Source organism: Oncorhynchus clarkii, chromosome 24 (genome assembly GCF_045791955.1).
Source record: "Oncorhynchus clarkii lewisi isolate Uvic-CL-2024 chromosome 24, UVic_Ocla_1.0, whole genome shotgun sequence".
In the NCBI taxonomy this organism is placed as follows: domain Eukaryota; kingdom Metazoa; phylum Chordata; class Actinopteri; order Salmoniformes; family Salmonidae; genus Oncorhynchus; species Oncorhynchus clarkii.
Genome location: NC_092170.1, coordinates 26,080,890 through 26,107,036, shown reverse-complemented (window position 1 = coordinate 26,107,036; position 26,147 = coordinate 26,080,890). Strand labels below are relative to the sequence as shown.

The window sequence follows — 26,147 nt, the reverse complement described above, 5'->3', positions numbered from 1 at the left end:
CATGCTCAGAACCGCTGGCAGGTCATTTTCAACCTCTCCTTGTCCCAGTCTGTAATCCTCACATTTTAAAATGACTACCATATTTTCTGTTCCCAAGAACTCTAAGGCAACATGCCAGAATGACTACCGCCCTGTAGCACTCACATCAGTAATCATTAAGTGTTTTGAAAGGCTGGTTATGGCACACATCAACTCGATCATCCCAGACACCAAGGACCCACCCCAACAGGTCCATAGACGACACAATCTCAAATGCTCTCCACACTGCCCTCACCCACCTAGACAAGACGATTACCTATCTGAGAATGCTGTTCATTGACTACAGCTCAGCGTTCAACAGCATTGTCGCCTCCAATCTAGTAACCAAGCTTAGGACCCTGGGACTGAACACCTTCCTCTGCAACTGGATCCTGGACTTCCTGACAGGCCGACACCTGGGCTCCACAGGGGTGTGTGCTTAGTCCACTTTTGTACTTCCTGTTCACCCACTACTTTGTGGCTATGCATGACTCCAACACCATCATTAAGTATGTATCATTAAGTATGCCAACGAAACAATGGTGACGACAGTGAGACAGCCTATAGGGAAGAGGTCAGAGACCTGACAGTGTGGTACCAAGACAACAATGTCTCCCTCAACGTGAGCAAGACAAAAGAGAGACCACAGGAAAAGGAGGGCTGAGCACACCCCCATTCACATTGATGGGGCTATAGTTCCTCGTGTTCAAATCCCTAAGGACTTAAAATGGTCCAAACACACCAACACAGTAGTGAAGAGAGCAAGACAATGCCTATTCTCCCCCAGGAGGCTGAAAATGTTTGGCATGGGACCTCAGATCCTCAAAAAGTTATACAGCTGCACTATTGAGAGCATGGTTGCATCACTGCTTGGTATGGCAACAGTTCGGCATCCGACTACAGGGCACTACAGAGGGTAATGAGTTTTGTGCTTGCCAGTTAGCTATAGTTACATGTCTATAGTTAGCTAGCAGTCTATGGTTAGCTAGCTGTTAGCAGCCAACGGCTAGCAGTTTCTTACTGGTGATAAAAACAGATGATTGCCATCATTTTTTCGAGACAATACTGAATTATTTAATGTAACAAATTGAACCTTGTAAAAATGTGTGGTAATTCATGGTAACTGCATAAACAATTCATTTAGACTCGCCGTTTATTTGAAACAGGCGTTTATTTGCTGAAATGTGGGCCGTTGCCCCACAGAAGTTAAAAGACGACCTGGAACGCGACCACTCTGTCAAACACCATGCAGAAATAAGTAATTTACGTAGCTCTTGAGAATACACGGAACCCACTGTGTGTTCATTGAAGTGACAGAGCTACCAATGTAAAAGTCGTAGATTAACTGTTCTATTAGTTCGCTGTTCAAACTCGACTAAACCTACCAAGCCGTGCCAACGACGAGGAATGGATATTGTGCCCGTCAAAGGTGCAAGGATGGTTCAAAGTAATTAACTATCGGACGGGGACAGTGTAGGTGGCGCAGCGATGGACAAGGACGCACTCCACCAGTGCGAACTCATCCAGAATATGATCGAGATCTCCATCTCTAGTTTACAAGGACTCCGAACCAAATGCGCAGCATTGAGCGACCTCACTCAGCAAGAAATACGCACTTTGGAGGTACAGTATGGGTAGCATAGGCATAACATACAATTTGACTGCTATCCTAATAAAGTTCAGCTTGTTGGTGTGTGTGTGTGCATGCGTGCGAGGGAGAGTGAGTGATGGTGGAAAATATAAATGTTTGATGTGTGTTGTTCTCATGATATAGGCTACTAGATTGTTTTTTTATATACAAAACGATAGACTAGACATTGCAGGCTCCACATTCTTAAAATAAATACAAATAATACAGTAATCTCGTGCATGTAGGCCTGGCCTATAGATGAACTGTCCTTGATGTGTTGTAGGCCTATAGTAGGTATATTGTATTTAGGTTCAACTTCCTTGTTCCTTCCATGCCCATAATCAATAACAGTTTTGTAGCCTAAGGCAACACTCAACATGTCACACATCAAAACAGCCTAACAATCAAAGTTTCAACCAATGTGTTAAAACTGTTTATTACAGATTATAAACTAATAATTAACAGTTTATGAACTTTTAGAACTGTAAGACAGAAACATATTGATGAAAGGAAATGGGGTACAATGAAGGATATGCCTGGCTGTCATCAGACAAAGTCTGTGTGATATTCTCACACATCTGTCCCCCTCAATGAATCCTGTCAGTTTCACTTCTCCTTCAAGTCAGTCTGTCCCTCAAGCAACCAACAATGCACATCTCTACTCCTCACTAAAGGAACATTGAGTAGCCACTTCCACCGCAATCCATTCACGTTGTTAATCAACTAGGTATTACAAACGGAGCAACGTCCTTATAATGTAAAGCCCTTTAGGATCATACATACTGTACATGAAGACGCCAACTATCATTATACGTTATTTTGTACATAATGTTTCTGCCACCGTATCTTATGACCGAAAAGAGCTTCTAGATATCAGGACAGCGATTACTACTACATACTGAATACTTTTTCTTCAACGAGTCGGACAGGAAGAATTTACTTCAGACGCCCGACAGGCCCTCATCCCCGTAATTCGCACATCGAGAGACTGACATTTTTTCCCTATTTCCTCCTTGCAAAACAGCTCAAGCTCAGTGAGGTTGGATGGAGAGCATTTGTGAACAGCAGTTTTCAGTTCTTTCCACAGATTCTCGATTGGATTCAGGTCTGGACTTTGACTTGGCCATTCTAACACCTGGATATGTTTATTTTTTAACCATTCCATTGTAGATTTTGCTTTATGTTTTGGATTATTGTCTTGTTGGAAGACAAATCTCCGTCCCAGTCTCAGGTCTTTTGCAGACTCCATCAGGTTTTCTTCCAGAATGGTCCTGTATTTGGCTCCATCCATCTTCCCATCAATTTTAACCATCTTCCCTGTCCCTGCTGAAGAAAAGCAGGCCCAAACCATGATGCTGCCACCACTATGTTTGACAGTGGGGATGGTGTGTTCAGCTGTGTTGCTTTTACGCCAAACATAACGTTTTGCATTGTTGCCAAAAAGTTCAATTTTGGTTTCATCTGACCAGAGCACCTTCTTCCACATGTTTGGTGTGTCTCCCAGGTGGCTTGTGGCAAACTTTAAACAACACTTTTTATGGATATCTTTAAGAAATGTCTTTCTTCTTGCCACTCTTCCATAAAGGCCAGATTTGTGCAATATACGACTGATTGTTGTCCTATGGACAGAGTCTCCCACCTCAGCTGTAGATCTCTGCAGTTCATCCAGAGTGATCATGGGCCTCTTGGCTGCATCTCTGATCAGTCTTCTCCTTGTATGAGCTGAACGTTTAGAGGGACGGCCAGGTCTTGGTAGATTTGCAGTGGTCTGATACTCCTTCCATTTCAATATTTTCGCTTGCACAGTGCTCCTTGGGATGTTTAAAGCTTGGGAAATCTTTTCGTATCCAAATCCGGCTTTAAACTTCTTCACAACAGTATCTCGGACCTGCCTGGTGTGTTCCTTGTTCTTCATGATGCTCTCTGCGCTTTTAACGGACCTCTGAGACTATCACAGTGCAGGTGCATTTATACGGAGACTTGATTACACACAGGTGGATTGTATTTATCATCATTAGTCATTTAGGTCAACATTGGATCATTCAGAGATCCTCACTGAACTTCTGGAGAGAGTTTGCTGCACTGAAAGTAAAGGGGCTGAATAATTTTGCACGCCCAATTTTTCAGTTTTTGATTTGTTAAAAAAGTTTGAAATATCCAATAAATGTCGTTCCACTTCATGATTGTGTCCCACTTGTTGTTGATTCTTCACAAAAAAATACAGTTTTATATATTTATGTTTGAAGCCTGAAATGTGGCAAAAGGTCGCAAAGTTCAAGGGGGCCGAATACTTTCGCAAGGCACTGTAAGGCCATAAGTAAACAGGAAGACGCTCACCCAGAGGCGGCACTCCTAGTGGCCAGGGACTTTAATGCAGGAAAATTCAAATCTGTTTTACCTCATTTCTACCAGCATGTTAAATGTGCAACCAGAGGGGAAAAAAACTCTAGACCACCTTTACTCCACACACATAGACATGTACAAAGCTCTCCCTCACCCTCCATTTGGCAAATCTGACCATAATTATATCCTCATGATTCCTGCTTACAAGCAAAAACTTAAGCAGGAAGCACCAGTGACTCGGTCAACAAGAAAGTGGTGAGATGAAGCAGATGCTAAACTACAGGACTGTTTTGCTATCACAGACTGGAATATGTTCCAGGATTCTTCCAATGGCATTGAGGAGTACACCACATCAGTCACTGGCTTCATCAATAAGTGCATCGATGACGTCGTCCCCACAGTGACGTACATAACTCAACCAGAAGCCATGAATTACAAGCGACATCCGCACTGAGCTAAAGGGTAGAGCTGCTGCTTTCAAGGAGCAGGACTCTAACCCGGAAGCTTATAAGAAATCTCATGCCCTGTGACGAACCATCAAACAGGCAAAGTGTCAATACAGGACTAAGATTGAATTGTACTTCACTGGCACCGAAGCTTGTCGAATGTGGCAGTACTATTACAGACTACAAAGGGAAGCACAGTTGCGAGCTGCTCAGTGACACGAGCCTACCAGATGAGCTAAATTACTTCTATGCTCGCTTCGAGGCAAGCAACACTGAAGTATGCATGATAGCATCAGCTGTTCTGGACGACTGTCTTATCACGCTCTCCTTAGTCGATGTGAGTAAGACCTTTAAACAGGCCAACATTCACAAGGCCGCAGGGCCAGATGGTTACCAGGATGTGTACTCCGACCATGGGCTGACCAACTGGCAAGTGTCTTCACTGACATTTTCAACCTGTCTCTGTCTGAGTCTGTAATACTAACATGTTTCAAGCAGACCACCATAGTCCCTGTGCCCAAGAGAACACTAAGGTAACCTGCCTAAATGACTACCGATCCGTAGCACTCACTTTTGTAGCTCACATCAACACCATTATCCCAGAAACCCTAGACCCACTCCAATTTGCATACTGTCCAACAGATCCACAGATGATGCAATCTCTATTGCACTCCACATTGCCCTTTCCCACCTGGACAAAAGGAATACCTATGTGAGAATGCTATTCATTGACTACAGCTCAGCGTTCAACACCATAGGGCTCTCAAAACTCATCACTAAGCTCTGGCCTTGTGGTTCCAGGACAACAACCTCTCTCTCAACGTGATCAAGACAAAGGAGATGATTGTGGACTACAGGAAAAGGAGGACAGAGCACGCCCCCCATTCTCATCGAAGGGCCTGTAGTGGAGCAGGTTGAGAGCTTCAAGTTCCTTGGTGTCCACATCACCAACAAACTAACATGGTCCAAGCACACCAAGACAGTCGTGAAGAGGGCTAGACAAAACCTATTCCCCCTCTGGAGACTGAAAAGATTTGGCATGCGTCCTCAGTTCCTCAAAAGGTTCTACAGCTGCACCATCGAGAGCATCCTGACTGGTTGCATCACTGCCTGATATGTCAACGGCTCAGCCTCAAGTTTGCAAGGCACTACAGAGGGTAGTGCGTATGGCCCAGTACAGCACTGGGGCCAAGCTTCCTGCCATTCAGGACCTCTATACCAAGTGGTGTCAGAGGAAGGCCCTAAAAATTGTCAAAGACTCTAGCCACCCTAGTCATAGACTGTTCTCTCTGCTACGACACCGGAGCGCCAAGTCTAGGTCCGTCAGGAAGTCAGCTTCTACCCCCAAGCCATAAGACCTGAACATCTAATCAAATGGCTACCCAGACTATTTGCATTGCCCCCCTCTTTTTCGCGGCTGCTACTCTCTGTTTATTATCTATGCATAGTCACGTTAATAACTCTACCTACATGTACATAAACTCAGCAAAAAAAGAATTGTCCTCTCACTGTCAACTGCGTTTATTTTCAGCAAACTTAACATGTGTAAATATTTGTATGAACATAACAACTGAGACATAAACTGAACAAGTTCCACAGACATATGACTAACAGAAATGGAATAATGTGTCCTTGAACAAAGGGGGAGTCAAAATAAGAGTAACAGTCAGTATCTGGTGTGACTACCAGCTGCATTAAGTATTGCCGTGCATCTCCTCCTCATGGACTGCACCTGATTTGCCAGTTCTTGCTGTGAGATGTTACCCCACTCTTCTACCAAGGCACCTGCAAGTTCCCGCACATTTCTCGGGGGAATGGCCCTGGCCCTAGCCCTCCCATCCAACAGGTCCCAGATGTGCCCAATGGGATTGAGATCCGGGCTCTTCGCTGGCCATGGCAGAACACTGACATTGCTGTCTTGCAGGAAATCACTCACAGAACAAGCAGTGTGGCTGGTGGCATTGTCGTGCTGGAGGGTCATGTCAGGATGAGCCTCCAGGAAGTGTACCACATGAGTGAGGAGGATGTCTTCCCTGTAACGTACAGCTTTGAGAATGCCTGCAATGACAACAAGCTCAGCCCGATGATGCCGTGACACACCGCCCCAGAACATGACGGACCCTCCACCTCCAAATCGATCTCTCTCCAAAGTACAGGCCTCAGTGTAATGCTCATTCCTTCGACGATAAACGTGAATCCGACCATCCCTCTGGTGAGACAAAACCGCGACTCATCAGTGAAGAGCACTTTTTGCCAGTCCTGTCTGATCCAGCGATGGTGGTTTTGTGCCCATAGGCGACGTTGTTGCCAGTGATGTCTGGTGAGGACCTGCCTTACAGACAGACCCTGAAAGACAGGGTCCTGAAAAAGGGACGCTTCTTTTTTTGTTGAGTTTCTTACCTCAATTACCTTGACTAAATGGTGCCCCTGCACATTGACTCTGTACCAGTACCCCATGTATGTAGCCTTGCTATTGTAATTTTACTGCTGCTCTTTAATTATTTGTTACTTTTATTGATTTGGGGTATTTTTTTCTTAAAACTGCATTGTTGGTTAAGGGCTTGTAAGTCAGCATTTCACTGTAACCTGTTATATTCGGCGCATGTGACAAATACATTTTGATTTGATAACATCACCTATTCTGTACAGGTCATATCAGGTACACTAAATTGGCCTACTAGCCTCTCTCCCATGGGATTGTGCAATTCAAAGCGCTGGAGAAGGCCGTCTGATCTGGATTTCTCATCGTTATTAATGTAGCAGCATCTAAATTTGGACTTCTCTCCCTCCCACACATTCTCAGTGCGGGCTGTTGAAAGCTAAAGATAGAGTGAGAAACAGTGGGAGGAGAGGAAGGAAGGGGAGAAAAAGGGGAATGAGGAAAGAAGGGAGGAATATATGAAGGAGATATCCAACATGGCTGTCTCTTATTAAAGCTGAATATCGAGGGGCTTTCTTTGAGACTGGACTGGAGGAACCACGGAACCAGCAGACAACAACATGGTTACGAACAAAAGAGGCAGCCTAAGCCACTGCCAGGCCTTTCTCTCTTTCTCTGTATGTCTGTGTCTCTTTCCTCTCCCTCTCTCCTCTCTCCCTTCTCCCCACCCCTCTCTCTTTCACTCCCTTTCTCTCTTTCTCTTTCTCTGTATTTGTCTGTCTCTTTCCTCTCCCTCTCTCCTCTCTCCCTTATTCTCTACCCCCCCTTTCATCTCGAACCCACAATAGGCCTGTCTGTCTGTATAGGGTGGTCAGGCCTGAGCTAAGTGGCTGCATGGGGAGTTGGGTTACTCAGGTCTGTCCATGTAAACGGCCTGTATTGTGTTTACATTGGATATTGGAGATGAGCAGCACTGTTCTACACTGTCATTGTCATAAAGTGATGGATAAAGGACTCTGGGTTGGGATAGGCTAGACTTGAGCGTTGCTGGACACCAGATGAGGAAGAATTGGAGAGATGTTTGGTGCTGCCTGAAACATGAATCTTATGTAATTGCAGAAGTGGTGTTGTCTTTCCGACTGGTTTTCAACTTCCTCATATTAGTTGTACTGCAATTGCATAACAATAAGGTAATTATTGTGTGAAGAGGATCATTCTTGTGTACAAGATTGTCTTTGAATAGTTTGAACCAAAACACTGTCTTAGAAGATTGAGCTGTGCAGCTCGTAAACCAGGGAAGTAACCTTTTTAAAATCATGTCATTGGTCACGTAAACTGAAGTCGCTATCCTTGTAAACTTCTCAGGCGTGTGATGTTGAATGTATAGCGAGGTTAATCCTGGGTACTACTTAGGGCTGTTATGGTGACCATATTACCACCACACCAGCAGTCACTAGTCATGACCGCAGTCAAATTCCACATGACCGTTTAGTCATGGTAACTAGGCTTCTCCAAAACTGTGCACTGGCTGATGGTCATTAGCAGCCTACCAAACTTGCTAACTGCCAGTCGCTAATGGCCTGACACTCAGGGCTCTATTGTCCCTCTAATCACTCTGACATCAATGCAAATGCAATCGAAAATCAAATCAAACACTTTATGAGAGCAACATTTCTATAAGCTATGCAATAGGGTGGGAAAACAGAGTTTGGGTGGCCTCTGTTAAAAAAGGGAGGATCCCATCAGCTTTCTATAGGCTAGGCCTACTATATTTATTTCTCAACTTTTCTAATATTAATAAGCACATTGTTTCGCTTTACAACCGGAGTAGCCTAACTGGCTAGCATGAACATTAACCTCAGGAAAAGTGTCTTCCATGTGCTGTTTAAGTGCATACATATGACGTGTATTTTTTTCCCCTGCTACATGTTAATGGCCTATTCTCAATCAAAATGTACTTCACACATACAGTGCATTCAGAAAGTAATCAGACGCCTTGACTTTTTCCACATTTTGTTACGTTACAGCGTTTTTCTAAAATAGATCAAATAAAAACATGTACCTCCTCCATCTACACACAATACTCCATAATGACAACGCAAAAACAGTTTTTTAGAAATTGCAAAAACAGAAATACCTAATTTACATAGGTGTTCAGACCCTTTGCTATGAGACTCGAAATGGAGTTCAGGTGCATCATTTTTCCATTGATCATCCTTGAGATGTTTCTACAACATGATTGTTGTCCACTTGTGGTAAATTCAATTGATTTGACATTATTTGGAATGGCACACACCTGTCTGTATAAGGTCCCACAGTTGACAGTGCATGTCAGAGCAAAAACCAAGCCATGTGGTCGAAGGAATTGCCTGTATAGCTCCGAGATAGGATTGTGTCGAGGCACAGATCTGGGGAAGGGTACCAAAAAATGTCTGCAGCATAGAAGGTCCCCAAGAACACAGTGGCCTCCATCATTCTTAAATGTAAGAAGTTTGGAACCACCAAGACTCTTCCTAGAACTGGTCACCTGGCCAAACTGAGCAATCGGCAGAGAAGGGCTTTGGTCAGTGAGGTGACCTTGGTCAGGGGGCATTTAACCCAACCTCTCTGAATCAGAGAGGCGAGGGGGGCTGCCGTAATCAACATCCACTTCTTCGGCGCCCGGGGAACAGTGGGTTAACTGCCTTGCTCAGGGGCAGAACGACACATTTTTACCATGTCAGCTCGGGGATTCGATCCAGCAACCTTTTGGTTAATGGCCCAACGCTCTAACCGCTACCACCCCAACCCGCTTGGAGTTTGCCAAAAGGGACCTAAAGGACTCTCAGACCATGAGAAACAAGATTCTCTGGTCTGATGAAACCAAGATGGAACTCTTTGGCCTGAATGCCAAGCCTCACGTCTGGAGGAAACCTAGCACCATCCCTACAGTGAAGCATGGTGGTGGCAGCATCATGCTGTGGGGATGTTTTTGAGCGGCAGGTACTGGGAGACTAGTCAGTATCGAGGGAAAGATGAACGGAGCAAAGTACAGTGAGATCATTGATGAAAACCTGCTCAGGACTTCAGACTGGGGTGAAGGTTCACCTTCCAAGAGGACAACGACCCTAAGCACACAGCCAAGACAATGCAGGAGTGGCTTTGGGACAAGTTTCTGAATGTCCTTGAGTGGCCCAACCAGGGCCCGGACTTAAACTCGATCGAACATCTCTGGAGAGACCTGAAAATAGCTGTGTAGTGATGCTCCCCATCTAACCTGACAGAGCTTGAGAGGATCTGCAGAGAAGAATGGGAGAAACTCCCCAAATACAGGTGTGCCCAGCTTGTAGCATCATACCCAAGAACAGTCAAGGCTGTAATCGCTGCCAAAGGTACTTCAACAAAGTACAGAGTAAAGGGTCTGAATACTAATGTAAATGTGATATTTACGTTTTCTTATTTTTTTTATCAATTTGCTAAAATTTGTAAAAGCCTGTTTTTTCTTTGTGGGGTATTGTGTGTAGATTGATGAGGGAAAAATACAATTTAATCAATTTTAGAATCAGGCTGTAACTTAATAAAATATGGGAAAAGGGGTCTGAATACATTCTGATTGCACTGTATATTATTTAGTATACAGTAGCAGTCAAAAGTTTGGACACACCTTCTCATTCAAGGGTTTTTCTTTACTTTGACTATTTCCTGCATTGTAGAATAATAGTGAAGACATCAAAACTATGAAATAACACATGGAATCATGTAGTAACCAGAAATGTGTTAAACAAACCAAAATATATTTTAGATTTGAGATTCTTCAAAGTAGCCACCCTTTGCCTTGATGACAGCTTTGCACACTCTTGGCATTCTCTCAACCACCTTCATGAGCTAGTCACCTGGAATACATTTCAATTAACAGGTGTGCCTTGTAAAAAGTAAATTTGTGGAATTTCTTTCCTTCTTAATGCGTTTGAGCCAATCAGTTGTGTTCTGACAAGATAGGGGTGGTATACAGAAGATAACCCTATTTGGTAAAAGTCCATTTTATGGCAAGAACAGCTAAAATAAGCAAAGAGAAACAACAGTCCATTATTACTTTAAGACATGAAGGTTAGTCAATACGGAAAATGTCAAGAACTTTTAAAGTTTCTTCAAGTGCAGTCGCAAAAAACATCAAGGGCTATGATGAAACTCTCTCATGGGACTCCCAATCACAGCCAGTTCTGATAGAGCCTGGAATCGAACCAGGGTGACACTTCTAGCACCGAGATGCAGTGCATTAGACCGCTGCGCCACTCGGGAGCCCCTAAATGGTCAGTTCGTCCATGGCCTGCATAGTTATCAGACATGTCACCCATTGAGCATGATGCGTTTATATTTTTGTTCCGTTTAGGAGGACCTGTTTCTTCGTTAACCTCTCAACACAGAATAGTGTTGTGCGCACTCCCTTGGAAATCTTTTGGAGAAAATGTCCTTTCTATTTTATTCAGCTTTGTTCAATTGTATTCTTCTTACTACAAAATAATATAAAATAATGCCACAGGAATTATAAGCAAATCTTGTCTGCTAAAATAACTAGTGTAGCCCACAGATGTATGGCATAGCCAGATCAGGGCCTAACATGAAGACAATTTACACTATGCTATTCTGTTCTTCTGAAATAGACTACATTTTCTTCATATCATGTTTCTTTAGACCTGCCTAAAATAAATAATGGATTTTTTTGTGATGATGTAGGCTAAATTAAATGGATTTATTGCTCTTAATTTGACTTTTTAAAATATAGATGTTCCAAACGTCTGTATCAGTGGCTTCTAGGCTATGCGTGGAAGCAAGGAGAAGCTAAACGTGTTTATGTTAATTAACGGTCATTTACCTTGAGGCTGGCAGTTATTTGCATGACAATCACCGGCTGACAAAATGTCATGACCGTCACAGCCCTAGTGCTACTGGCACCTTATTACAGGGCTCTGTGACTCCTTCAGTCGAAAGTTAAATCTACAGACTGACCACACCTAACTAACAGACTTCATCTGATTTCCATACACTAACTAATTTTGCCAAGGTGGTCAGCTTCTACTCTGTAATCAGATCTGGCATCCCAGGGATGGACATGGCCCATATTATCTGCCCACATTGTCTGTTTCTGGGAAACCTGTCATTAAATAAACACTCATTAAATGACTATCATTTTGCAGAGATTTTTACTTTTGAGGCTCTTGTCACACTTTTTTGGAAAGATCATAGAAGTGCTAGTTTGATCATTTTGGCGATTATCCTAAGCAGCAGCTACAGTGCAGTCAGTGGAAGAAACAGAACTACAAAATGATGGGTCGTGTAGTGTCAGGAAACTCCCATGTGGTTTTGCAAACAATCTGTCTCTCGTTCCCCTCCCCACCCCTCTTTCTCTTTGTCTTGTTCGATTTCTCCTTCCTTTCTTGACCTTTTTGCTCGCTCTCTTTGTCACATCTATCACTGTTTCCTTTGCCTTAACTAAGACACACAAATGTTTTTTCCATAGATGGAAACTTACACGGAGAAGTGATGCTTACCATTTGCGTACTGTGGTATTTTTCATAACTGCAATATACAAGTCAGCTTCAAGGAATGAACTGTGGTAGTAGTTGAGAATGATATCTTGAGAACCAGTATCGTCCCTCCCCCACACAGGCGTTGTCTGGTACTTAGAGACTAACATTCAAAGGTTGAGTACTGGCAGCCAAGGCAACCTCCTTTATTCTTTCTGTGAAAAGGCCCTTTCCTTGGGTCATTGTCACACACAATAAACACAATTTAGTTACACACACTGTGGTAAAATATGTGGGCACAGATACGTGCTGCCTGTCTGCCCCATGGTCCCCACTCAGCCTGCCCCACCCCTCGCTGCATGTGCCTGCCTTGTAACAGAGCTGGGAGATGGAGAGAAAGATAGACAGTGAATAACGAAGAGCGCCACAGCGGAACGAGGCCAGGCGGTGTAGGGTGCAAACCAACACCGCCTGGTTTCCTCTAGTCGCTCAGTGAAGTACATCAAATCAGCCATGGCCATTCTCTGATAGGGAAAGAGACAGGAGGTCATTCAGAGACAGCCTCCGTCAGACTGGTCTAGTGCTAATGAAACTTTAATGCTGTTCCACTAGGCCAGGCTCTCTAAAACCTACCAGGACCATCAGTGACTAACGATGGGAGCCTAAACATGACCTTAAACCTATTTACAGTTGCCTACCCTCTTAACTCACTCACCTTCAGCCCCAGCTTTTTGGTTGAAATAAGCTAAACATCCAGCTTTTAAAAAACAAAATACTTAAAACACTGACTGAAATTCTGCAGACGTATTACTTTCAGAAGTAATGCTTGTGGCTGGACAGAGGGATAAGACTAGAAGTAATTATTGTGGCTGGACAGAGGGATAAGACTAGAAGTAATGCTTGTGGCTGGACAGAGGGATACGACTAGAAGTAATGCTTGTGGCTGGACAGAGGGATAAGACTAGAAGTAATGCTTGTAGCTGGACAGAGGGATAAGACTAGAAGTAATGCTTGTGGCTGGACAGAGGGATAAGACTAGAAGTAATGCTTGTGGCTGGACAGAGGGATAAGACTAGAAGTAATGCTTGTGGCTGGACAGAGGAATAAGACTAGAAGTAATGATTGTGGCTGGACAGAAGGATACGACTAGAAGTAATGCTTGTGGCTGGACAGAGGGATAAGACTAGAAGTAATGCTTGTGACTGGACAGAAGGATAAGACTAGAAGTAATGCTTGTGGCTGGACAGAAGGATAAGACTAGAAGTAATGCTTGTGGCTGGACAGAGGGATAAGACTAGAAGTAATGCTTGTGGCTGGACAGAGGGATAAGACTAGAAATAATGCTTGTGGCTGGACAGAAGGATAAGACTAGAAGTAATGCTTGTGGCTGGACAGAGGGATAAGACTAGAAGTAATGCTTGTGGCTGGACAGAGGGATAAGACTAGAAGTAATGCTTGTGGCTGGACAGAAGGATAAGAGGTACAGTATATGTGAGTCCAGTTCAGTCCACTGGTTGCCAGGTAAAAGCTTGCTTTCTGGGATCTGGTGTCCGAAGGTAAGGTGGACAACTTGACTCTGCTTTAATCTAACTCAAGGATGGGCAACTGGCCCCCCCTTTTAATGCCCCCGGATTGATCCCCCCCACTGCATCCCTCATAATAAATTCAGATTTTCTGTGGCCCCTAACCCCATCAAAGTTGCCAATCCCTGCTCTAACTGATCTCTCAAGTCCTCTCTGTGACCCCAGCCCAGCATCTCCCATAATCACATTTTTTACATAAACCGTTTCCGCTGTCTGTGGCTGCAGGGTTTCCATGGTGCTCGGTTGTCATGGCAGTGGCACAAGCCGAATCCCCCATGAGAAAGGCAGCTCGGTGTTCCTCTGAGTTTGTAGGTAATGAGGACTGTTTGCTGTTTGCTGTTCTGAGGGGAGAACTGTTAAATACCCAGTCAGTCAAGGATGAACTGGAACTGGCCACTCCATCTCCACCTTCTCTGTTTAGGAGGTAGGAGTGCATATCAATATTCTACAGAGACATTTTCTCCTTGTTTCCTCTCCTTCATCAACGTTCTCCATTCATGTTCTTGAGAGCTTATAACACTGAGGTGCTTCTGAGACAAAGTTGTTACTTTTTAGGCCTGAGTGTACAAAACATTAAGAACACCTTCCTAATATTGAGTTGCACCCCCCTGTGAAAAACCCAGCAGCGTTGCAGTTCAAACCTGATGTGCCTGGCTAGGTCTGTGGCGGTTATGAAATTTCGTCAGCCGGTGATTGTCAAGAAAATAACTGTTAATTGACTGTTAATTAACATAAACACATTTACACTAGATCATTTAGCAGACAATTCTGTGGCATTATATTATATTATTTTATAGTATGAAGAATACAATTGAACATAGCTGAATGAAATAGAAAGGATATTTTCTCAAAATGATTTGAGGGAGTGCGCACATGTTGCTATTCTGTGTTGAGCAGTTAACAAAGAAACAGGTACTCCTAAATGCTTAATTTAGAGTTATTTATGTAACTTTAGTTGTGATACAAACATTGGGCTGTATGTTTTGATTTTAATATATTCTAAGTCTGCGACTATAATGATAATTTGAAAAAAGTTGCATGAAAGGCATGAGCTCTGCTTTGTTTTTTTGTGAGGCTGCACACACTTCATCAGTCTCTCATTCACAATTTGACAAGCATTTGATAATCCCCTTTGTGTGTTTTTTTGCGGCCAGTGGCCGTTGTGCCCTTGGGCTGAATATAATCATTATAATTCCCTTCTCCAGGCTGCATGCTCCAAAGCCCATTTCACTCAAATGGCTCTCCGTCACGTGATTGGGTCTTTCTCACAAACTACAAGTTCAGACAGACACATTGGGGATGCAACTGTGCGAGTCCTATCCAATTCTGAAGTGAATATTGAAGATATTGGAAGAACTGTCCTCATTTACTTTTCGTCAGTCAACAAGATGAGTAGGCTTAACGAACAACAAAAGCACTAGCCTATGTCAATCTACTTTTCCCCATAGTACAAAATTTGACCTATTCTGTGAGAGAAATAAATATTCCAAACATAGTCTGGGACAGTTGTGGTTTAGGAAAGATCCCAAATGAATACCACTAGCATCAAAACTACTTTTTTAAGCATTGAGGCTGACACAACAGATCAGAACATTTAGCTTAAAATGTTGATAAACTATTAGGCTATTTCTTCACATTATAAGCGCAGCAATGCGCACATGGCAGTAGGCTATAAGCGCGAAAGTTCCATTAGCGGGAAAACACCATTCTCAAAAGGACCGCAAATGCGATTATGCAAGTAATGCTTTTATTAAAAAGGTGAATTTTTATGGTGAAAATGATCTTCCCCAAACTTGAAACTCACATGCTGCGTATGTATGCCAGTTAGGTTTTAAACCCATTGTAAAGCTGATTAATGTGCTTACTTTTAGGTTATTTGGCCACTTTAGTTGAGATATAAACATTATCAAAACATATAGGCCTGTGGGCTAGGATACATGAGGTGTGTGACTATGATTTGGAAAAGTCGGGGGAAAAAGGCATGCATTTCTTGCCTTACTGCACACATGCTGGGCATCATGACAAGTGATAATATATCATTCACTAGTAATAGGCTAATAACAACTCTTCTTGATGTAATCTTGTCTTTACATATACTAAATAATATATGTGTGAAATTAGTTTTGATTTAGTCTGGAGGGAAAAAATGTAATCTATGCACTTAAATAGCGAATGGGGGACACTTTTCCCGTGGTTCCTTTTCATGCCAGCCAGGTAGGCTATACTCCTGTTTTAAAGTGAAGCAATGTGCTTAATATTAGGAAAGTTGATCAATAAATATAGTGGGATACTGATGGGATACTCCTCTTTTTAATAGAGGCCATCACTCTGTTTTCTCACACAATTGCATAGCCTACAGAAATGTTGCTCAACATGAGCTCATGGGCTCTCATGAAGTGTTTGCTTAGATTTTACGGTGACTAAACGATCACGTAGAATTTGACTGCCATCATGACTCGTGACTGCCGGTGTGGTGGTAATACGGTCACGGTAACAGCCCTACACCTGGCACCCGCTACCAGGTACTTAAATATCTTGCCTTGCCCATTCACCCTCTGAATGGCACACATACACAATCTATGTCTCAAATGTATCAAGGCTTAAAAATCCTTCTTTAACCTGTCTTCTCCCCATCATCTACACTGATTGAAGTGGATTTAACAAGCGATATCAATAAAGGATCATAGCTTTCACCTGGATTCACCTGGTCAGTCTGTCATGGAAAGAGCAGCTGTTCTTAATATGTTGTGCACTCAGTATACAGTGGGGCAATAAAGTATTTAGTCAGCCACCAATTGTGCAAGTTCTCCCACTTAAAAAGATGAGGCCTGTAATTTTCATCATAGGTACACGTCAACTATGACAGACAAAATTAGAGAAAAAAATCCAGAAAATCACATTGTAGGATTTTTAATGAATTTATTTGCAAATTATGGTGGAAAATACAGTGCCTTGCGAAAGTATTCGGCCCCCTTGAACTTTGCAACCTTTTGCCACATTTCAGGCTTCAAACATAAAGATATACAACTGTATTTTTTTGTGAAGAATCAACAACAAGTGGGACACAATCATGAAGTGGAACGACATTTATTGGATATTTCAAACTTTTTTAACAAATCAAAAACTGAAAAATTGGGCGTGCAAAATTATTCAGCCCCCTTAAGTTAATACTTTGTAGCGCCACCTTTTGCTGCGATTACAGCTGTAAGTCGCTTGGGGTATGTCTCTATCAGTTTTGCACATCGAGAGACTGACATTTTTTCCCATTCCTCCTTGCAAAACAGCTCGAGCTCAGTGAGGTTGGATGGAGAGCATTTGTGAACAGCAGTTTTCAGTTCTTTCCACAGATTCTCGATTGGCGCCGACAGAGATGGCCGCCTCGCTTCGCGTTCCTAGGAAACTATGCAGTTTTTTGTTTTTTTACGTGTTATTTCTTACATTAGTACCCCAGGTCATCTTAGGTTTCATTACATACAGTCGAGAAGAACTACTGAATATAAGATCAGCGTCAACTCACCATCAGTACGACCAAGAATATGTTTTCGCGACGCGGACCCTGTGTTCTGCCTTACAAACAGGACAACGGAGTGGATCCTATGCAGCGACCCAAAAAAACGACTCCGAAAGAGAGGGAAACGAGGCGGTCTTCTGGTCAGACTCCGGAGACGGGCACACCGCGCACCACTCCCTAGCATTCTTCTTGCCAATGTCCAGTCTCTTGACAACAAGGTTGATGAAATCCGAGCAAGGGTAGCATTCCAGAGGGACATCAGAGACTGTAACGTCCTTTGCTTCACTGAAACATGGCTCACTGGAGAGACTCTATCCGAAGCGGTGCAGCCAACGGGTTTCTCCACGCATCGCGCTGACAGAAACAAACATCTTTCTGGTAAGAAGAGGGGCGGGGGCGTATGCCTCATGGCCAACGTGACATGGTGTGATGAAAGAAACATACAGGAACTCAAATCCTTCTGTTCACCTGATTTAGAATTCCTCACAATCAAATGTGGACCGCATTATCTACCAAGAGAATTCTCTTCGATTATAATCACAGCCGTATATATCCCCCCCCAAGCAGACACATCGATGGCTCTGAACGAACTTTATTTAACTCTCTGCAAACTGGAAACGATTTATCCGGAGGCTGCATTCATTGTAGCTGGGGATTTTAACAAGGCTAATCTGAAAACAAGACTCCCCAAATTTTATCAGCATATCGATTGCGCAACCAGGGGTGGAAAGACCTTGGATCATTGTTACTCTAACTTCCGCGACGCATATAAGGCCCTGCCCCGCCCCCCTTTCGGAAAAGCTGACCACGACTCCATTTTGTTGATCCCTGCCTACAGACAGAAACTAAAACAAGAGGCTCCCACGCTGAGGTCTGTCCAACGCTGGTCCGACCAAGCTGACTCCACACTCCAAGACTGCTTCCATCACGTGGACTGGGAGATGTTTCGTATTGCGTCAGATAACAACATTGACGAATACGCTGATTCGGTGTGCGAGTTCATTAGAACGTGCGTTGAAGATGTCGTTCCCATAGCAACGATTAAAACATTCCCTAACCAGAAACCGTGGATTGATGGCAGCATTCGTGTGAAACTGAAAGCGCGAACCACTGCTTTTAATCAGGGCAAGGTGTCTGGTAACATGACCGAATACAAACAGTGCAGCTATTCCCTCCGCAAGGCTATCAAACAAGCTAAGCGCCAGTACAGAGACAAAGTAGAATCTCAATTCAACGGCTCAGACACAAGAGGCATGTGGCAGGGTCTACAGTCAATCACGGACTACAGGAAGAAATCCAGCCCAGTCACGGACCAGGATGTCTTGCTCCCAGGCAGACTAAATAACTTTTTTGCCCGCTTTGAGGACAATACAGTGCCACTGACACGGCCTGCAACGAAAACATGCGGTCTCTCCTTCACTGCAGCCGAGGTGAGTAAGACATTTAAACGTGTTAACCCTCGCAAGGCTGCAGGCCCAGACGGCATCCCCAGCCGCGCCCTCAGAGCATGCGCAGACCAGCTGGCCGGTGTGTTTACGGACATATTCAATCAATCCCTATACCAGTCTGCTGTTCCCACATGCTTCAAGAGGGCCACCATTGTTCCTGTTCCCAAGAAAGCTAAGGTAACTGAGCTAAACGACTACCGCCCGTAGCACTCACATCCGTCATCATGAAGTGCTTTGAGAGACTAGTCAAGGACCATATCACCTCCACCCTACCTGACAACCTAGACCCACTCCAATTTGCTTACCGCCCAAATAGGTCCACAGACGATGCAATCTCAACCACACTGCACACTGCCCTAACCCATCTGGACAAGAGGAATACCTATGTGAGAATGCTGTTCATCGACTACAGCTCGGCATTCAACACCATAGTACCCTCCAAGCTCGTCATCAAGCTCGAGACCCTGGGTCTCGACCCCGCCCTGTGCAACTGGGTACTGGACTTCCTGACGGGCCGCCCCCAGGTGGTGAGGGTAGGCAACAACATCTCCTCCCCGCTGATCCTCAACACTGGGGCCCCACAAGGGTGCGTTCTGAGCCCTCTCCTGTACTCCCTGTTCACCCACGACTGCGTGGCCACGCACGCCTCCAACTCAATCATCAAGTTTGCGGACGACACAACAGTGGTAGGCTTGATTACCAACAACGACGAGACGGCCTACAGGGAGGAGGTGAGGGCCCTCGGAGTGTGGTGTCAGGAAAATAACCTCACACTCAACGTCAACAAAACTAAGGAGATGATTGTGGTCTTCAGGAAACAGCAGAGGGAACACCATCCTATCCACATCGATGGAACAGTAGTGGAGAGGGTAGCAAGTTTTAAGTTCCTCGGCATACACATCACAGACAAACTGAATTGGTCCACTCACGCAGACAGCATCGTGAAGAAGGCGCAGCAGCGCCTCTTCAACCTCAGGAGGCTGAAGAAATTCGGCTTGTCACCAAAAGCACTCACAAACTTCTACAGATGCACAATCGAGAGCATCCTGGCGGGCTGTATCACCGCCTGGTATGGCAACTGCACCGCCCTCAACCGTAAGGCTCTCCAGAGGGTAGTGAGGTCTGCACAACGCATCACCGGGGGCAAACTACCTGCCCTCCAGGACACCTACACCACCCGATGTCACAGGAAGGCCATAAAGATCATCAAGGACATCAACCACCCGAGCCACTGCCTGTTCACCCCGCTATCATCCAGAAGGCGAGGTCAGTACAGGTGCATCAAAGCTGGGACCGAGAGACTGAAAAACAGCTTCTATCTCAAGGCCATCAGACTGTTAAACAGCCACCACTAACACTGAGTGGCTGCTGCCAACACACTGACACTGACTCAACTCCAGCCACTTTAATAATGGGAATTGATGGGAAATGATGTAAATATATCACTAGCCACTTTAAACAATGCTACCTTATATAATGTTACTTACCCTACATTATTCATCTCATATGCATACGTATATACTGTACTCTATATCATCGACTGTATCCTTATGTAATACATGTATCACTAGCCACTTTAAACTATGCCACTTTGTTTACATACTCATCTCATTTGTACATACTGTACTCGATACCATCTACTGTATCTTGCCTATGCTGCTCTGTACCATCACTCATTCATATATCCTTATGTACATATTCTTTATCCCCTTACACTGTGTACAAGACAGTAGTTTTGGAATTGTTAGTTAGATTACTTGTTATTACTGCATTGTCGGAACTAGAAGCACAAGCATTTCGCTACACTCGCATTAACATCTGCTAACCATGTGTATGTGACAAATAAAATTTGATTTGATTTTGATTTGGATTCAGGTCTGGACTTTGACTTGGCCATTCTAACACCTGGATATGTTTATTTTTGAACCATTCCATTGTAGATTTTGCTTTATGTTTTGGATCATTGTCTTGTTGGAAGACAAATCTCCGTCCCAGTCTCAGGTCTTTTGCAGACTCCATCAGGTTTTCTTCCAGAATGGTCCTGTATTTGGCTCCATCCATCTTCCCATCAATTTTAACCATCTTCCCTGTCCCTGCTGAAGAAAAGCAGGCCCAAACCATGATGCTGCCACTACCATGTTTGACAGTGGGGATGGTGTGTTCAGCTGTGTTGCTTTTACGCCAAACATAACGTTTTGCATTGTTGCCAAAAAGTTCAATTTTGGTTTCATCTGACCAGAGCACCTTCTTCCACATGTTTGGTATGTCTCCCAGGTGGCTTGTGGCAAACTTTAAACTATACTTTTTATGGATATCTTTAAGATATGGCTTTCTTCTTGCCACTCTTCCATAAAGGCCAGATTTATGCAATATACGACTGATTGTTGTCCTATGGACAGAGTCTCCCACCTCAGCTGTAGATCTCTGCAGTTCATCCAGAGTGATCATGGGCCTCTTGGCTGCATCTCTGATCAGTCTTCTCCTTGTATGAGCTGAAAGTTTAGAGGGACGGCCAGGTCTTGGTAGATTTGCAGTGGTCTGATACTCCTTCCATTTCAATATTATCGCTTGCACAGTGCTCCTTGGGATGTTTAAAGCTTGGGAAATCTTTTTGTATCCAAATCCGGCTTTAAACTTCTTCACAACAGTATCTCGGACCTGCCTGGTGTGTTCCTTGTTCTTCATGATGCTCTCTGCGCTTTTAACGGACCTCTGAGACTATCACAGTGCAGGTGCATTTATTCGGAGACTTGATTACACACAGGTGGATTGTATTTATCATCATTAGTCATTTAGGTCAACATTGGATCATTCAGAGATCCTCATTGAACTTCTGGAGAGTTTGCTGCACTGAAAGTAAAGGGGCTGAATAATTTTGCACGCCCAATTTTTCAGTTTTTGATTTGTTAAAAAAGTTTGAAATATCCAATAAATGTCGTTCCACTTCATGATTGTGTCCCACTTGTTGTTGATTCTTCACAAATAAATACAGTTTTATATATTTATGTTTGAAGCCTGAAATGTGGCAAAAGGTCGCAAAGTTCAAGGGGGCCGAATACTTTCGCAAGGCACTGTAAGTATTTGGTCAATAACAAAAGTTTATCTCAATACTTTGTTATATACCCTTTGTTGGCAATGACAGAGGTCAAACGTTTTCTGTAAGTCTTCACAAGGTTTTCACACACTGTTGCTGGTATTTTTTTTTTGTTGTTGAGTTTTTACCAAAAAGTTATATTTTGGTTTCATCTGACCATATGACATTCTCCCAATCTTCTTCTGGATCATCCAAATGCTCTCTAGCAAACTTCAGACGGGCCTGGACATGTACTGGCTTAAGCTGGGGGACACGTCTGGCACTGCAGGATTTGAGTCCCTGGCGGCGTAGTGTGTTACTGATGGTAGGATTTGTTACTTTGGTCCCAGCTCTCTGCAGGTCATTCACTAGGTCCTCACGTGTGGTTCTGGGATTTTTGCTCACCGTTCTTGTGATCATTTTGACCCCACGGGGTGAGATCTTGCGTGGAGTCCCAGATCGAGGGAGATTATCAGTGGTCTTGTATGTCTTCCATTTCCTAATAATTGCTCCCACAGTTGATTTCTTCAAACCAAGCTGCTTACCTATTGCAGATTCAGTCTTCCCAGCCTGGTGCAGGTCTACAATTGTGTTTCTGGTGTCCTTTGACAGCTCTTTGGTCTTGGCCATAGTGGAGTTTGGAGTGTGACTGTTTGAGGTTGTGGACAGGTGTCTTTTATATTGATAACAAGTTCAAACAGGTCTGTGAGAGCCAGAAATCTTGCTTGTTTGTAGGTGACCAAATACTTATTTTCCACCATAATTTGCAAATAAATTCATTAAAAATCTCACAATGTGATTTTCAGGATTTTCTTTCTCATTTTGTCTGTCATAGTTGAAGTGTACCTATGATGAAAATTACAAGCCTCTCTCATCTTTTTGAGTGGGAGAACTTGCACAATTGGTGGCTGACTAAATACTTTTTCCCCCCACAGTATATATTTCTCTGTCCTCTCTCTCTCTCTGTCCTCTCTCTCTCTCTCTCTCTCTCTCTCTCTCTCTCTCTCTCTCTCACTTCACTGCGGCCCACTCTAACTCTTAGTCGACAGGGGGATTTCCTCAGCCTGAGCTCAAGTCTCGCTTCTCACCGGTATTTTGCATAGAACACCAGACCTCATGCTGAAAATAACAAGAAAGAAACACCATGCAGTTCAGTTTGTTCTCAAACATCAGTGGGTTTCACACCCGCAGTTGTCAGTTTGTCGTCAGTCTCCTTTGTTAAAATGAAATGAAACTCCCACACACTGTGCTTGCAAAGGATCAACTGTTTGTTGTGCTGCAAGTTTCATTATCCACTCATGTTGTTCTACTTGGTTTTGCTTAGCATCATCTGTGTTTCAGTTATTTTCGGAACTTTCTTAATGACATTTTCCCCAAAAATATTTTTGGAGCTCAGATCAAGCGGCGTCTTAACGCTCTTGTATTTGTGTTGTCACCCCCTCCAGGTGAAACTGACTAAGTACATCTGTAAGCAGCTGCAGTGTAAGCAGAGAGTGCCTGAGAGACAGAGGACCCAGGCCCTGGCCAGCTACCCTCGACTGGGAGACTGGCTCTGCACCATCAACCTCAGACCTGAACTCATACAGGTACTATTTGTTCACACTGTGTGTGTGTGTGTGTGTATGTGTGTGTGTTCTTGTTTTGCTGACCCTATGGGGACATTGAACTGTTTGCACACCTTCCATGTGTGGACGTCTTGACAAACTGGGGACAAAATAATGTTCATGTTCAGGCAGACCATTGTAACTGATAGAAAATTGCATGCTAATATGTCTAGTATGAATATCTCATTATTTGGGTTCAGTCCCCAGAAGGTGTTTTTTTTCAGTCACAGTGTATGTGAGTATGTATCCAGAGAGCGCCCCCTGTACCTGGGTTTTGGTACTGCAGTGTACATATTTAATGAGGCTCCTAATGCATTTGCATAATATTAGCATATTAGCATATTTGTGTAGATTTTTTTAAATGCATGTCAATTATCCATAAAAGTACATTAATAAAATATATATTATACCTGACCAGAAGGGTTCCCTATGAAAAATATGCTTACCAATCAAATCGTTTCAGACACACATACTATATTAATAGGTCTATATTACATAGTCAAAATAAACACTAGCTAAATGCATTGTATGATCAAATAATATCAGATAGATTTGCAAAACTGCCATTGATAAGTAAACACCAATCGGCAATGTTTTGCCATTAAAACATCAAACGTTGTAATACATGTGTTAGCATAACACAAGCTGGCTAGGTTGTCTACAATAGGCTAGCTGGCTATGTTGCCTACAATAGGCTAGCTGGCTAGGTTGCCTACAATAGGCTAGCTGGCTAGGTTGCCTACAATAGGCTAGCTGGCTAGGTTGCCTACAATAGGCTAGCTGGCTAGGTTGCCTACAATAGGCTAGCTGGCTAGGTTGCCTACAATAGGCTAGCTGGCTAGGTTGCCTACAATAGGCTAGCTGGCTAGGTTGCCTTCAATAGGCTAGCTGGCTAGGTTGCCTACAGTAGGCTAGCTGGCTAGGTTGCCTACAGTAGGCTAGCTGGCTAGGTTGCCTACAGTAGGCTAGCTGGCTAGGTTGCCTACAATAGGCTAGCTGGCTAGGTTGGCTGCAATAGGCTAGCTGGCTATGTAGACTAGTAGGCAAACTGTAACAACATTAAACAAACCCAAGTGAAAAGCAACCCAAGCATTATTTGAGTATTATACATACACTGTAACCTTTGTATCATACCTAAAACTTGGCAAAATTTCCCCAATTGGTCAAATATCTATTAGTTTACTCTTCCTTCCTTACTCTTCCTTCTATGGGGACTTTTGGTCCCCACAAGTATAGTTAAACATGTGCACTCTTTCACACACAATCTACACACATATTATTCATTAGTTTAATTGTTTATATATTGTTGTATTTTAGATTAAACAAAATATTTAATCCTGTATGTTTGGGAATTTTTCTGCAATAATATGCTCAGTCCAAAACTTTGCACAGCCCATAGATTGATGCGCCTGCCTCAGATAAGATGCTTGCATGTCTATGAACTTTAGGGAGAGGGGACCCACATCATGTGAAGTCGGCACTTGTTTAGCTATTGCAGAGAAGTCTCCGCTCTGCATCAGTATGTAATAAGTCCCTAAAAAACTGAATCACCTTTGTGGGGAGACTGAACTCATCAAGTCTTGTTTCAAAGTTATCTTTCAGTTTAACTAAAAACTCTGACATCTGTACTGATGATGACTGGATATAGTTACGCACTGTAGGAAAATTGATGATTTTGTTTGTGGGCTCATATCAGAGGAGAAAATAACAAATTTATTTTGAAAAGCAATACATTTTTCAAGCATGCCAAAAACTGTTTTATCCCTCCCCTGTAGTCCAAAATTAAGTCCATTCAAGTGATTTTAAAATGTCACTCAAAAACAAACCTCAGCTGCAAACTCCTCATCAAGCATTTTCACTAGTATGTGTTGGGTTTGTTGTGGTGTCAATCGCAGAGAAAAGCAATTATCTCCTCCCTAAACTCACATACTCTCTTGAGAGCATTATGCCTACCATTACTTAGCTATCGAAGGCTCTACAGTGCAGGTGGAAATGCAACAACAAAATGAATGCTTAGTTAGCTATAGTTAGCTAACGAGATAACTGCTACAAGTTATGTGTTGAATTGGTGATCTAGTTAGTCTGCCTGTCATTATTTTATACCTGCGCTCTCTCCTCTGAAAGGAATTAAATACCCTAATCTAAGCTATGTTCAATGTTTGTGTAATGAACAGAGAGCTCGTTTCAAACGCAGGGCGCAGCAGGTGTTTATTGCAAAGGACCACAGGAGGAGGCAGGTAGCTGGGTCCAGGGGCAGGCAGAAAGTCATACACAGGAGGAGGCAGGTAGCTGGGTCCAGGGGCAGGCAGAAGGTCATACACAGGAGGAGGCAGGTAGCTGGCTCCAGGGGCAGGCAGAAGGTCATACACAGGAGGAGGCAGGTAGCTGGGTCCAGGGGCAGGCAGAAGGCCATACACAGGGGGTCCAAAAGGGCAACAGTACAGGCAGGGAAAAGGCTAGTAATGTAGTCCGGGAGATCAGGCAATAGATTGATAACAGGAAATCCGATAGGCAAAAGGCGTTGTTAGTGAGGTAGGCAAAAAATTATCATACACAGGAGGAGACAATCACGGGAAAACCAGAGCTCTGAAAGCCACAATACAAACA

General features: G+C 43.5%; 1 protein-coding gene across 2 annotated transcripts in view; it reads left to right on the top strand.

Annotated features, from left to right (window-relative positions):
• The first annotated feature begins 1,249 nt into the window (after positions 1 to 1,249).
• The window catches only part of LOC139383130 (kinase suppressor of Ras 1-like), a 61,490-nt gene continuing 36,592 nt past the window's right edge, over positions 1,250 to 26,147 (top strand). Inside the window, exons 1-2 of one of the 2 annotated variants that reach the window (XM_071127471.1) lie at positions 1,250 to 1,641; positions 23,382 to 23,522. In XM_071127471.1, coding sequence (XP_070983572.1) covers positions 1,507 to 1,641; positions 23,382 to 23,522 — 276 coding nt within the window. In that variant the 5' untranslated portion in view covers positions 1,250 to 1,506. The remainder of the gene's footprint in view (positions 1,642 to 23,381; positions 23,523 to 26,147) is intronic. The other variant, XM_071127473.1, reaches the window with a different exon arrangement.